The 15,465-nt window shown below is 37.7% G+C and overlaps 1 protein-coding gene across 3 annotated transcripts in view; it reads left to right on the forward strand.

Annotated features, from left to right (window-relative positions):
- The window catches only part of GDPD4 (glycerophosphodiester phosphodiesterase domain containing 4), an 84,456-nt gene that overhangs the window by 6,667 nt on the left and 62,324 nt on the right, over positions 1-15,465 (forward strand). For 2 of the 3 annotated variants that reach the window (XM_031961340.1, XM_031961341.1), the window contains 5 exons: positions 2,218-2,287; positions 3,508-3,716; positions 8,133-8,236; positions 11,810-11,903; positions 13,969-14,028. In XM_031961340.1, the coding sequence (XP_031817200.1) occupies positions 2,242-2,287; positions 3,508-3,716; positions 8,133-8,236; positions 11,810-11,903; positions 13,969-14,028 (513 nt within the window). In that variant the 5' untranslated portion in view covers positions 2,218-2,241. Of the gene's footprint in view, positions 1-1,265; positions 1,358-2,217; positions 2,288-3,507; positions 3,717-8,132; positions 8,237-11,809; positions 11,904-13,968; positions 14,029-15,465 lie in introns of those variants that run through there. The other variant, XM_031961339.1, reaches the window with a different exon arrangement.

The raw sequence follows: 15,465 nt of genomic DNA on the forward strand, positions 1-15,465 counted from the left end.
TTATCTATGCATATCCACTTATAGATACCTAACTACAGGTATTTTATCTTATTTTCATAAAGATTTTCTAGAGGTAGGAAAGTAGGCATAAGGATCAATAATTATTGAAATACCTTTTTTTTAGGAAGTGGTCTATGATTTTTTCCTCTGAGAATTGGGTATTCTCCATTTCAGTCAATCACTGGGAATTTAATAAGTACATATTAAATGCCAGATACTGTGCTAAAAACTGGGTATACAAAGAAAAGCAAAAGACCCTCAAGGAACTCATAGTCTAATGTATATTGGTGGAGTGGGAGAACAACATGTAAATAACAATAGAAATAAGATATATACAAGGTAAATCTGATCTCTCATTGCCCTTAACATTGTGTTGCCTCTAACACTGATTGCCTCTTTGTATATGCTTATCTGTTCTAGCGTTTCCATTTTTAGTATCCTTTATATTTCGGATATTATGCTCTAATATATATTCTAATAATACTCTATGATGTACTCCAAATGTGGTGGTTCTAATTGTTATTAGTGTTGAAAAAAAGTTTGTTAAAAGAAATTGTGACCATTTTAGGAAGAAATGGAAGAGAAAGGAGAAATATTTAGAACTCAAAATCTTGTAAAAATGAATGATAAAAATGTCTTTATATAAAATTGAAAAAATGCTATCAAAATTTTATTCTGAAAAAAATGAGATAGATCTTTAATGTTTATTTTTTGGTTTACCAGTTTGATCCTAAATGTTCTTGAGATGATTTGGCTTAATTGGCTCTTGTCAAGCTTTTTTAAAAAACCTATCCTTCCCTCCACCACTCCTTGCTATTTTGTGAAATGAAAATACTTTTAATATTTTCAGTCAGATTGTATAGATAGATTTATATTAAACATCCACATTGCCTTTGGCTGCCATAACTACATAGTAAAGAGATTAAGATTTTCTGATTTAGATGACTTCTAAGATCTTTAGAAGACTTTGTGAAGATTAATTAAAATATGTTGTCCTTCCTTAGTTAATAGTGATGGTGTGGATATCTGTTCTTTCATGCACTTCCTTTATTTACTTATTTTGGTGTCAGCATTTTTAAGTTCATTTGTTCTTTCCTCAAATGTGTGACATCTCTTTACATCTAACAGCAATTTGATTTTGAATTTTGTCTTGACAATTTGATGGTCATTCCTCCATATATCAAAAATTGATTCAGAAATGTTTTTTATATTGGTAACCTAACATTTGTTTTTTTTTTGTTGTTGTTGTTATTGTTGTTGTTTAGGCCATAATCCATTTCATTGTGACCTTATTTGATGCTTTCCTTGTTCCAGCACCTATAACTGACTCTCTTTTTGAAGAAAGTGTTCATATGAGGTAATGAATTCAAGGTGCAGAATGAAATATTTTGTTTTGCCTGATCCTGTATATTTCTTGTAATAAGGTATAATTTTGCTTTTATTTTTCTCTTCAAAGAGAAAATAAATACTTGTTGATTAAAAATTTGTTTAAAGAAAGTATTTGTAATTTATAGGCTTGAAATTTATTGGTGATTTATCAGCTTTTGACCACTCTTATTTCTTATTCCTGAACCATTTCCTGTTTTTCTCTTTGCTTTTCTATCATCGAAGTCACAGAGTATTGAAATATATAGGTTTTATTTTCAAATGCATATCTCTCACTTCATTGAATTTCTCTCTGTCTCCTTAAGCTCTGCAGCATGTTTGTTGCATATTGGCTACAAATATTTTCATAATGGTTCTTTAAGAAAAAGAAATACATGCTCTTTTAAAGGATCAATGGAAGGATCGGTGAATTGATAGTCAGAGGAGTTGGTACAAATCCTGGACCTGCTATTTACTACTTGTGTGATCTAACATGTATCTCTTCATCTTTATAGCCATCATTATGAAATAACATTAATTAAAATGATTAACAAAGTTATCGGCATACTTCTCCTTCATCAAATGGCTTCTTTTAGGGCAGGAATTCCTTCGGTTTACATGGAATTCTGGGCATGGAGTTTGAAAAACTTGAGGTTGGCACTGCTTGGACATTGTTTTCCTCATTTGTAGAATGAGAATGATAAGTTATAAAGTACTATGTAAATGCTATTATCATCCTCTTATACTATTATTAAATGATGTGATATGCTGTCATCAAATCATCATGATGTTATCATCATAGTCATCATCATTATTTTCTGATTACCCTTTCCTCTTGTTTTAAAAAATCAGGCTACTCTACTGGAATTTGGAATAATGAGTTTCTCTGGTAGCAAGAAGAGCAAGATTATAGTTTACCCAGGTAAATGGGGCTGAATGAAAGAAAGTATCCCCATTTAGAGATCACCTAGCCTACCTGCCATCCATTTAGTCAATAAACAAACATGTCCCAGTCTGTTATTTATGATGTGCAATAAATGTCCTCTCTTCAGGACTGGAACATTCTCAGAAGAATGACTTTACAAAAATCTCTGCCTAACTTTAAAGGCCTTGGCAGATACGTGTGTATGAGAAAGATGGATGTGTAGACACATCACTTACATACAGACAGATAACTACAGATGACACCATTGCCAGCTTATAATCGAGCTATGGTCTAGTACTCCTGCAAAACATAAGGTGACTTAGGGCACTCAATGGATGATTTTTGGGGGAGAGCAAAGAGCCCTCAATAGTCTTGATTTTTTTTAAAATGGCCTATCTTAAAAGGTAGAGGGACATTGTCATATGAGAGATTATTGTAGTGTAGATTATTATCACCACCACTACTTTTGCTATTGCTGATAGTACAGTGGCTTAGAGAGCTGCTCACCTGGGAGTCAAGCAGACATTTTCTGATCCACACTGGCTATGTAAGCTTGGTGGGGAAAGCTGTTTACCTCTTAATGTCTCAGGGACCCTTCTGTAGCTAGAAGGGCCAGGGAAGATGCTGATCTCCATTTCTAGATGATTTCCCAATACTAATTAAACTACAAATCTTCTCCCTATTTCTGTTGTTGGATGCCAGTTTTAACTTTTCAAAGCATTTTCCCATCCATCATCATTTTAGTTAAAATATTTTTTTTGAGACTGTGTCTCTTTTAAGCTCAGAAATACAGTGACCATTCACAGACCCAGTCTCCCTTTAGATGGGTCTTTTCTCTTCCGCACACAGCATAGTGATTCCCTCTTGTGGGTGCATATCCTAATATGGCTAAATAATTGACTTAGCCCAGCTGGGACTCGGGTGATCTGTCAGCCTCCCTATTAACAGATAGTAAATGTGTATCATCACCATATCAGCTCGATTTTGTAAAAGACATTTGAGCCCAACTGGGGGTTGGCCATAGAGTACATTTCACCAAGGCCACGTAGCAAATCTGTATGGTAGTGGCATTGCATCTTGGGGTTCCTAATCCAGTACCCTGTCTTGTGGGAGGGCAGCTTATTGTTGGGCCATGGGAGCTAGAACCAGGTTAGAAACTGACCTGGCCAGAGTCCCAGATCTTGACCCTCTCACCTTGATCCTTAACATCCTTCCAGAGACACGGTTACTTTCACTGCCAAGTAAGGGCAATTTTTTTGATCCTAACGTACTGGAGATGAAAAAAATTAAGAAAGTGAGGCGGAGGATGACTCAGCGCTATGGACGGCACCGCTTCATTGCTTTCCTGCAGGGAATATACAGCTGTCACTGGAAACGCCACCAGTGGGTGCACCTGGAGGATGGTACCCAGCCTTGCTGTGTAACGGTAAGGGATGATGAGGGAAATACGCCCCCTCACTGCAAGGGCCTCCCATTCCCTATTTCTCTAGAGACAGCTTGAAGAGGGGTGTTGATCACAGGGAAAGAATGGGGCATTTGCAGACCTAAATCCCCACTTGCTACCTTTGAGCAAGGACAGACTGAGATCATCTGTCTTATCATGGAGTCACAGGACTTCAGAATTCAGGGACCTCAACCACCCTCTATCCCTTACCCAAAGAAAGACTCCACTACTGTGTCCCCTAGAAATGGGCATTCAGCTAAAGCCTGAAGCTCTCTAAGGAGGATTCCAAATCTCAAGGTATCTTTCTGGTTAGGCCTAATTGTTAGGGATTTTTTTTTTAAAGATCAAACCTTAATTTGCATGCATATAGTTTCATCCCCTAGCTCTTGATTTTCTTCCTAAGCCCAGCCAGAATAAATGAAATTTTTCTCTATGACAGCATTTCAGGTCCTTCAAGACTTCATTTGTGTCCTCTTGCTTCTCCAGAATAAACATCCTAGTCCCTCCAACTAATTCTCATAGAAATGAATTTAGGAATTTTCAGCATTCTGGTTCTGTAATTTATTAACGTCCTTCTTAAAGGACCTCTTTTCTTGACCTCTTAATGTTTGGTTTTCTTTCCTCCTTTCAGTCCCTTCTTTCTTCTTGGAAGAAAGTATTTATGAATTATCTGCTCCATACCAGTTATTATATTAAATGCTTTTTAATTCTTACTTTCATTTGATCCTCACCATAACCTTGGGAGATGGATGCTCATCCTCATTTTACAAATGAGAAAACAGGTTGAGTGATTTGTTTAGGGTCACATATCTAGGAAATGATTGGGTTTAGATTTAAACTTGGGGGAAAAATTCTTGGATATTTCTGGCTAAATATTCCTAGATCATTCAAATGATACCCAAAGGATATGGTCTCTAATCCTCTTTGCTGCCTGAAAATATCTCTTTAACAAAATATGGGGAATGTAGTAGAAAGGGAGGCTTTCTCACAAGCAATATGCTTTAGATTACATCCTACATTCCTTTCCAAAGTGCTCCCCTTTTCAACACTCTTCAGTTCTAATTACACTAGAGACAGAGCTTCTAATTTCTCTCTAACATCTGTCTTATTATTTTCTCCAACCAAGGAAGGTTGCTTAATCTTTCTTCTGAGCAAGGAGTATTTTAAGGAAACCTAAAGGAAGGACAAAAAATAATAGTCCTTGAAAGATACAACTCTTGAGGAGGAGGCACATTGCTGGCAACTTCATGAAAAATTGTTTGGCTAAAATCTCAGATCCCCAGACTCACATTCAAAAAGTTGGTAAAAGTTGGACTGAATGATTAGGGATTAAAAAAAAAAAGATCAAACCTTAATTTGCACCTTTTAAACTTCAATATTTTGTGAAAAAATGAGTGGTATGGACTATTTATTTAGAGGACTAGTTCACATTTATATTGTGATATATATTTATATTTATAGCTATCAAAACATATTACATACAACATCATCTTATTGGATCTTCATTACAGGATAATAGTGCATTTTATAGATGGGAAAACTTAAGGCTTAACCAAGGGAACACAATGAGGAAACCTAACAACTTCATAAAGTAGAGCACAGAGTTTATGTGATTATCATTTTTTATTAGAGCTTTTTATTTTTCAAAACATATATGTGGACAATTCTTTAACATTAGCCCTTGCAAAACCTTGTGTTTCAATTTTCCCTTCCTTCCCCCATGCCTTCCCCTAGATGGCAAGTAGTTTAATATATGTTAAACATGGTAAAAATATGTGTTAAATCCAATATATGCATACATATTTATACAATTATTGTGCTATGCAAGAAAAATGATTATCATTTTCATAGCAATCAAATTTTTTCCTCCAAAATTTCTTTCCATCATCTAATTTTTGTCTTCACAACATTTTTATGAGGTGGATAGGGTTGGTGTTCATATTTTCTGTGGAGGTTAACATTGTTTCACCTATAATAAAAAAGATTAAGGCAGAGCTCTGCACCAGTGGAATTTTATTAAAAAGTTGGTGGTTCCCTCTAATAAAATAGACTTTAAATCTTTCTCATAATCTGAGATACCCCTTATTTCCAGGAAGCTATTTTTATAGAGTTATTACACATCATCATTCAAGAGCAATTGCACCAAATACAGAATGATTCCATTGATTAGTATATTGACACATAAACTAAAATAAGCAAAATAATATATCAGCAGAATCATGGGTTGCATGAAGCAAGCTGCATTTGAGTAAATGGTCATAAGATGGACTTTTCTCTAGGTTGGACAGGAAGAAATGGTACATGCTATCACAGGTTGGGTGAAGTGGTTATAAGATGATCACCTACTTGTGTTGGGTAAGAGAGAATGGTCTGAAAGTACAAAACCAAATTGGAAAATTTTCCAAGTAATTGAGTCACCTCTCCCACACTGTATTTGATCACCACGACAAGGAAAGACAAGGGTGGAGGGCCTTTAGTTAACTTCCTACAATTATACAAGTAAACATAGAAGCTGCAGCTCATGGCACCAAGTCCTAATATACTGAATCCATAATCATTAATTCTATGGAATTAAAGTGATTATAAGCTCTACATACCAAGCCTCAGAGTAAGGGTCCAAATAAATTATTTCTCCCATTTCCACTTTACAACTTAGGAAACTGAGGCCATAGGAAGTTGGACGCCCTTCTCTCAACCAGAGTCACTGGCAGAAACTGTTTTTAATGACCCCAGGTTGCCCTAAATCCTGGTCAGATCCATGGAGGGGCATTGTGCTTTGTTTTGGGTGTCACATTTAGGAAGAACATTGACCTTTAAAGCCAGGAGTCTCACGTATTTTTGTTCTATGGACCCCTCTGATTGCTAATTTGATGAAGCCTATGGATCCCTTTTTAACATCATGTTTTTAAATGTACAAAATGAGAGACAACGGATTACAAAGAAAACCAATTATACACAAAAGAATTATTAAAATATATATGTGTGTGTATACACATATATTTATATAGCTGTACATATATATATATATATATATATATATATATATGTATAATCTTACTTATGAAGTTCACCAGCTCTAGGTTAAAAAACTCTGGTCAAGACTGTGTCTGGAGAAAGACCCCTGGGATAATGATGAGAAGGCTAGAAAATTTTGAGACTCCTTTCACCTCCCTTGAATTAGCTGATTATACATTTCCTGCTCCAGTGCTTTTCCCCATCAGCATGTCTGGGGAGATGTAGCATGCTATAATTTTGCCTCCCAATCAGCATTTTTATGAAAGAGTCCCATTAACATGTTCCTTTCATCACCCAGGCGTGCTTGAGCCATTTGGATGTGCTCTTTGAGGATTTATAGGTTGACTCTTTTCCTTTTAAGAAGATCAGGCCCCTTTGCCCAAAATGCTGCTTTACACTCTCTCCCTCTCTTCCAATCAGAAATCCCAGAGGCAGCTGTTTGTTTCCGTATCAAGAACCAGGAAAATCAGGTTTCAAATCCATCTTCAGATACTCACTAGCTGTGTGGCAACGTGATTAGTTCTGTTTCCCTCATTTTCTTCAGCTGGAAAATGGGAATAAATAATAACACAGGATTGTTGTGAAGGTCAGTGTTTAGCTCAGTGCCAGGCACATAGTAGGCACTTAACGCTTGTTGCCTTCCTTTCTAGGATTGGGATAGTGTTAGGAAATGTTTTGAGATACAATGGGAAAAGCCCTAGGCCTGGGGAGTCAGAGGACCTGAATTCTAACCCTAAGCCTGCTGTTGATTTAGAAGCTTTGTGGTTTCCAAAGGCACCTAACATTCTTGAGCTTCTGTTGGTTCCTTTAGGGTTCAGGGGGCTGGTGGTATACAAAGGAGGTTAAGGTGAGAGAAAGCTGGATTTGGAATCCAAGGACCTGAGTTCAAGTACAAGAACTATCACTTATTATTATGCAACCCTTGGACCTTATAAGTCTCTGGGCCTCAGTTTACTTGTAAAATGAGTGGTTGGACTTGATGACTTCTGAAGTCCCTTCTAGCTCTCAATCTGTGATTTTATTATTTATAAAACAAGAGATTTGTACTAAGTGATTGTGCTTTGGCTCCATGTTTAAGAGCATTTCTAGAGCTAAATTTCATGGTCTCTTCACTAATTCTCTCTTTTGAGGACTCTTGCAGCTCCAATTGACGTCATCCGAATAAACCCAATTTAAGACTAGTCTGAGCCAAACAGTAAGACAGGCAATCTGTAACTGCCCCCTCCCCCAACACACACACACACACACACACACACACACACACACACAATGGCATTCATACCATTGCTTCTGTGCAGAAAATCCATTTGCGTCCGATATCCTGAGACTCCCTCAAAATTGTTTGAATCAGGAATAAGCCGCTAATTTTCTTTTCTTTCCCAGGGAGATCAGATCTTTTTCCCCTTCTTGGTGGCGGCCTTGTGCATGTCACTCATATTTCTGTACATGTGGCTGGAAGCGAGGAACGACTATGCCAGCTTTGACGAGTGAGTTTCCCCCCTTGGATGTTGTCTGTGCTACCCAGTCTTGTTGCAGCCCCCCTCTCCAGGGCGTTCTGGGCCTGAGAGCCTGGCTCTGAGCTCTCCAGGCTCTGCCACTCACTCTGTTTTTTTTTTTTAAACAAGTCAGTTTTTCTTTATGGGTCTCAGTTTCCTTGGTCCCTGAGGTTTCCTGAAGTCCTTCCTGTGGGCAGTGTGGTTCAGGCGCAGGACAGGCAAACTGGGCCTGGTGGGCATCTTACACTGGTCTCTGTGGGGGGCTGACTTCCTGTCCCTTCCATCTCCAAATAGAGTGGTGCAGTTTTTTTGCCTCCAGTTTCAAGGGCATTGTCTCAGGTGATGAGTGATGCTTAGGTTGTGTCTGGTTAGCAGAATTTTGTAAAGCATAGGGCCATTACTCCTCCCCTCCCCCCCAGTAAGTCCTCACTGAATGGTGGTTAAAGTGGTTGCTATTCTCGAATCTCCTGGAGTCTTTGGCCTGGATCCCTCTTCTCTCTTCTGTCTGATAATTTGTTCTCTGAAGATGCTGTGTCTGCCTCATGGTCCTGCTTTCCCTCTTGCTCCCTGCCTCCTGCCGCTGCCCCAGCAAAGGAGGCACAGATTAACCCCTTCCAGGCCTGTGGCCAGAGCCCTTGTAGGGCATCCTCCCCTTGCTCCCTTCTCCCCTCTCCATGTCTCCTTACTCCTCCTCCGGCTGTGTGACTCTGGGTAACCCCTTAGCTTCTCTCTGCCTCTTGTCCTCAACCAAAACAGGGATAATGACAGCCCCTGCCTCCTAGGACTGGGTGAAGGTGAAATGAGATCATGTTGTAGAGCAAACCTGCTCTCTCAATAACAAGGTTATTCCCTTTATTGTCATCGGTGTGACTAATCTGTGTTTCCCATGTGTTGATCTCTTTACCTCACTCCCCTGCTCAAGAGCTTCGGCAGCTCCTTATCACTTAGGGGAACAATATTTATATGTTGTGAATCATCCCATTTGCTTCTGACTTTTTGTGACAACTTTGGGGTGTACTAAATAAAAGCAGCAGGGTGCTTTGTCATTTCCCTCTCTGACTCATTTTACAGGTGAAGAACTGAGGGGAATGGGATTAAATGACTTGCCCAGAGTCACACAGCTAGTGAGTGTCTGAGGCCGGGTTTGAACTTGGGTTCTCCTGACTCCAGGCCCGATGCTCTATCCACTGCACCACCTTGTTGCTCAGCATTTATGTAGTGCCTACTGTGTGCCAGGCACTGTGTTAAGTGTTTTTACAAGTATTAATTCATTTTGTACTCCCAACAATGCTGGAAGGTAGCTACGATTATTGCCTTCATTTTAAACATGAGGAAACCGAGGCAGATCAAGGTGCGTCTTCCTGACTCCAGAGTTAGCTCTCTTCTCTCTCTGACCCGGGCTGCATACTGAAGCAAGACCAGGCCTCTTTCTCTAGGACCTTGCATATGTACTATGGATTCACCAGCTTGGATCATTTATTTTTCCTTGTCCATGCCTTGTACCTTCTTACCTCCATGTCTTTGGTCAAACTGATCTCTCTTTGCAAAATACTCTGATTGTTGATTGAGGTCTAGAAGGGATATTTCAGACCAATCTCATTTTATAGACAAGGAAGCAGGCCTGATAGGCTCTTACAGGTTGAGTTCAAGTGTGAGAGACAGGATTTGAATTCAGGACTTGAGACTTTAAAAGACGGTGATGTTTACACTATACAACATGTGTGTGAGTGTCTTTGGGTTATGTCTCTATCATTGCTATTTATTTATTAAATACCTACTGTGTCCCAGGCTCTCTGCTACACAAAGTGTAGGACCCACAAAGTGGGTAAAAATGACTTAATAAATGCTTGTTACCTGACTGCCAGGAACTTTCCTTGGACTCAGACCCTTTTCACAGTCTAAGGTAGAACTGAATTATGAGCATATGGTAACATCTGCTGTCATTCAGACTGGGTAGGAAGTGATGAGGAATAAACTTTGGATCCCACCAGGGCAATAGGTCCATGTCCACCTAGGGCAGAGGGGAGAGCTGGATCAAAGTGTTGAACTAAATGTAGCTTTTCCCCTGGTGAAGGAAGAATATAAATATCAATACAAATGTTTAATTCTAGTTTTATGTTCTTTTAAACTGTTTTTCTTTAACTATTTTAAATAGTACTCTACAATTGGACTTCTATAAATAAAAATACGATTGATCTTAATTGCTTTTGATTTTGTATATTTTTAATTGTGATTGGGAGACTGTGTAGGAGGTAGCTGATAAGTATCTAGGATTGGTACAGAGATGAAAACAGAAATCAAATCCCTTTATTTAAAATTCTTAGATGTGTGTGTGTATACACATATATGTATATATGTACATGTGTGTATTGCAGCCTCCTCCCATATGTGTGTGTCCATCTTAGCTGTGATTTTAAGCCAATTGAGAAAAGAATTAGGTTATCCCTCAATAAGTAGAGAAAATAATTAGATTTATTGATTTTTGATAGATGTTCCCAAAGTCAGAACTAAACTAAAGGTAGAGTTTTCCCTTTCCCTAATCCAAAACAAACATATAACATATTTTGTTGGCTGGGACCTCACTTATTCTTTCTCCCCACTTCAATATAAGGAAGGATTTAAGGATAATGACTAAGAAGTAGAAATTACTCTATAAGAAGAGAAAAGTTATGGCTAAATCTTCCTGGCAATACTCACGTTCCAAAGATGTGAGGGACAAAAGAGAGTATAGTCACTTTCAATCCCTTATCTGGACAGGATCTGAAAGTTCCATAACACTAATTCTTAAGAATTTAGTTTCTGTATGCTTCCCTAGAACCTACCTTTGCTTCTGTTGAACTGTTCCATATTTCCTCCTCCCTCCAATTAAGTGTTCATTTTTTTCCCTTCCTTCCTTCCTTCCTTCCTTCCTTCCTTCCTTCCTTCCTTCCTTCCTTCCTTCCTTCCTTCCTTCCTTCCTTCCTTCCTTCCCCCTCCCTCCTGTCCTCCTCTGTTCCTCTTTCTCTTGTTATCTCTCCCCCCTCACAATGTTCTATTTATTAGCATTCAAATTTTAAAAAAATTAATTCCAAATTCCATCCCTCTTGAAACCTCCTCCCTTACCACATGATAATTTTTCTAGAAGTTTATTAGAGAAGAGAGGATAATGACTAGAGAATTTGAAGAATGTATTTCCTTAGATTAAGAGACACCTTAAGATATGGGAAATGGAAGGGGCTAGGAAAAACCCACTGACAATGAAGGAATATTGGAGAAATGTGGGAAATGATTGAAAGAACAAGATCTTAGAGAAGATCAGAATTTATAGCATCAAGGATACAAGTAGAGGGTTTAACCTTGGCCTGAAGGAAACAGGAGAGGAAGAAAAGAGGGCTGAGTTTAAAAATCTGGGGAAGTCAAGTGTTTTCTCAAGACCATTCATGATCAGGTTTCCATGTTCATTTTCAAACATTCTATCTAATCTCTTCACAAATCTTCGATCTACTACAGCCAGACTGTTCCCCTTATAAAGCAATACTCATTCTTAGCATGATTAAGATAGTACAATCCCTTGCTGTGTTTCAGGTTTGTTTACCAGTTCACAAATAGTTGGTTTTTCTGGTCCTTCTTTCTGGTGATTACAGCCTCAATCATGTTCAGTTACATCATTCTGCTTATGGTGAGTATTGGTAAGTTCCCTCCAACTTCACCATTGTAGTGTTTGGGGCTGGGAACCCAAAAGAGGAGGAGCCCCAGTCCCAGTTGTCTCTTTGGGGATGATGGCTACCAATACCACCAGCTATTCATAGACAGACACCCTTGTGGAGCCCCCTGTAGCTTTCCTAATAGATCCCATTTTAATTGAAATTCTCTTGGGATCCTATATCCTTCGCACCTTATCATATGATGGACCACTTAGAGGGCAAATTGTGACTCAGATGAATTTGTCTTTTATCCACTAAAGATATTTTTTGTTTTTCTTATAAGTCTCTGGAATTTTTATCGTCGATACCCCAGAAATGGTAAGATGTGCTTGTAGATATATGATTCCCTAAGAAAATAATCAGCGCTTTCAAATTTTACCGAATTCAACCTTGATTTTATAGTTGCAGAAAACATAGAATGAAATCATTTAGAGCTGGTAAGGATTTTAGAAATATTTAATTTTAGCTCCTTATTGAGAGAGAAATTGAAGCCCCGATTACATAGCATTTTCAACATTCTTCTAATCCTATTTCCTTCCTTAGGAGGACCTGCCCTCTCTGATTGGTACCTAATACTGCCTCTTAGCCACCTATGATTGTTGCTTTTCTCCTCTTCTCTAATTTGAATAGTCTGAAATTACTTAGTTCTTTCTTTTATTCCTTAGGGATCAGATTCTTTCTGCCATCTGTGGTGACAGTTAATTGAATAAAGGCTGAAAGGGACTGTCTTCTTCCACAGGTTCCCTTTCTAGATGATATGTACATTTAACTAGTAGTTTTCCGTAGTTTTTAACTAATAGTTTTACTGTCAAAATAATTAAAGTTTTAAGGAAGTGAAATGGATTCATTAAGGGAGATAGTGAAGATGTCTTGAATCAGATGAGATTTTTGGTATTCCCACATCAGACTGTAGGCAGCCATCTACACCTATAAATAAGGTTGACCTTAGTCCTTTACAGGAGTCTGTCATTTTCCTATCTTGCTACAAAAATGACCTGTGAATTTTGTGACATGAAACAATCATACAGATTTTGAACCTAACCTAGTTCAAGTTATGCAAATTCATAAAATAGGTACTAGAGATGAACAAATTTAATCTTTCAGTTGAAGAGTTTATCCTAGACCCCATTTTCAATCCAAATGGAATACTATTCTTTTTCAAAAAATCATCAAGAACTTTGAGAGAATTTCATGACATTACCACTCTGTTTCCACCCAAGATCATTGCCACTAAGTACTTGGTGATAGTGTAATGGGAAGAGCAGTCATTCAGTCAATAAACATTTACTAAGTGCCTACCTCCTATATGTTAGGCATTGTATTAAGATTCGCAAATACAAAAAAAAAAAAAAAAAGCAAAAGACAATTCTTACCCTCAAAGGAGCTCACAATCTATAATAGAGGAGACAAGGAACAAATATGTACAGACAAGCCATATAGAGGAAATAACGAAAAAAAGGAAGGCACTAGAATAAAAAAAGGGTTGGGGAAGGTTTCTTGTAGAAGATGAGATTTTATTTTGACTTAAAGGAAACCAGTGTGTGATGTAGTTGGAGCAGAAGGAGACATGGAGGGATAGGGAAGAAGTAGAAGGAATGCACAAGTATACTCATGTGGGGAAAATAAGCAAAGGAGACTGATTTCCCATTGGAAATCTCACTTTGTCTGAGGATCATTTAAAGAACTAAGAGAGGATATTTGTGGGCAAAACCAATGAAAGATCATATGAATTGTCTTAGAGATTGAATAAAGGGAGGAAGGGATAGAATTCAATGTATTCACAAAATGGGAAAAAAGGAGTATGTATATAGGGAGTCAGATTTCATACTATTTGCTGGGTCAGGAAACCAATTATGCTGAAATACAATTATCAAAATATTTTTTTAAATGTTTACAAACCCCATATTAAGAAATCCTGTTAGAAGTCCTGTTAAGTGGACTGTTATGAGATGACTAAGACAAAAAAAAATGGCAGGGATCCAGTGCTGGTTTTAATGACTTTCAGAATTCAGGGATCATCTTTTCCATTTTTCTTTGCAGATCATAGGGATATGTTTGCTGACATATGGGCAGCAGCTACACCTGCATTGGTGCAATAAGGTAAGATATAAGGAAGCTTTCCACTTTGACTTTCCCTAAGATCTGGGAGAGGTCATGGTGTATACTTTCCCCAAACTTTTCTACAAAGCCTGAGGAAAAAATATATAAAAACTGTACCTGCAAAAGGAAGAAGAGGAATATTTGTCTGAAGAGATTAATGGATGGGGGAGCAGGGAGGTAGGAGTGAGGGGAGGTTAGTTGGATTTAATATGATATTAATATTTGCGTTTTTTAAAAATGATCTTAATTCCTTGTTTTGCTACCCAGATTGACTGGCAAGTCTAAACTTCCTATTTCCCATGGCAGTATGGTGTCCTCTGGGGCCACTTCAGTTTTATCATATAATAGGCATCAAAACTTTCATTAGTGGTCCTGATAATGAAGTGTCCTGGATCATTATATCTCCTTAACATTCACCTAGCCCACATCTCTGTCTTATCCATAAAAATGTCATAAGACAGCTTAGGTGCATTAATGCAATCGAGATAATTTGTGCTTATGATATTCCTTGATTGACTGGCCAATTTAATAACTATCAAAAAAGGACAAGACCTCTTATTTGTGAATGTGTTGATTATTAATGATTATTTTTTCTAAGTGTCCACAAATCATATTAATAACAATACTACCATTTTGCTAGAGATCTATGGCAAATTTAAATATCTGTAGTTCCTGGGATATATCTTTCCTTTCCTTTTGGTTCCTCTCTTGTGTTTTTCTCAAAGCTTCTCAATAGAGATCCTTTTGTCACATCTGCAAAATCTTTCATAGTTTCTATTTCATCTAGCCCCAAATTTCTGAAGTCATTTAAATTAGATACCCTCCTTGAATTGAAGGAATAGGGGATATTTAAATAAGGTAAGTGAAGACTAGGAATATGAACTGTGTCCAAAAATTAATTGTCATGCAGAAGAGAATTTGACTTATTATAACTCTCTGTCCCCAGGAGACAATGGATAGAATTTGCAGATAGGTCAATTTTGGCATCCTTGGCTTCCCCCCATACCTGGAATATTCTCCATCCTTACCTCTTGCTCCTTGGCTTCCTTCCAGGCCTATCTTGGAACATTGCCTTTCTACACAAGATTTTTTTCCAGTTCTCCCAAATGCTAGCACCAACCCTCTAAGACTACACTGTATCTGTCTCTTTTTATGAATGTAGTTGCATTGTTGCGTGTTATCTACCTCTGTTTTGATCTTTTTTGTTTTTTTTAAGATCCTTAGCATTTAACATCATTCCTGATATGTAGCAAGAGTCTAATAAATAACATGATGATAGTGATGATGATGATGATTGAAGGAAAAGTTTCTCAAAAATTAAGAATTATCCTAAAGTCATTTAAGCCACCTTAAGCAGTGGATTCCTTCTCATTGAGGTGATCACTTGTTGGACTTTTTCTCTTTCTAAGATGAGTTTAATAAATGACCACCATGAAG

The sequence above is a fragment of the Sarcophilus harrisii genome, chromosome 3 (assembly GCF_902635505.1).
Source record: "Sarcophilus harrisii chromosome 3, mSarHar1.11, whole genome shotgun sequence".
NCBI lineage: Eukaryota > Metazoa > Chordata > Mammalia > Dasyuromorphia > Dasyuridae > Sarcophilus > Sarcophilus harrisii.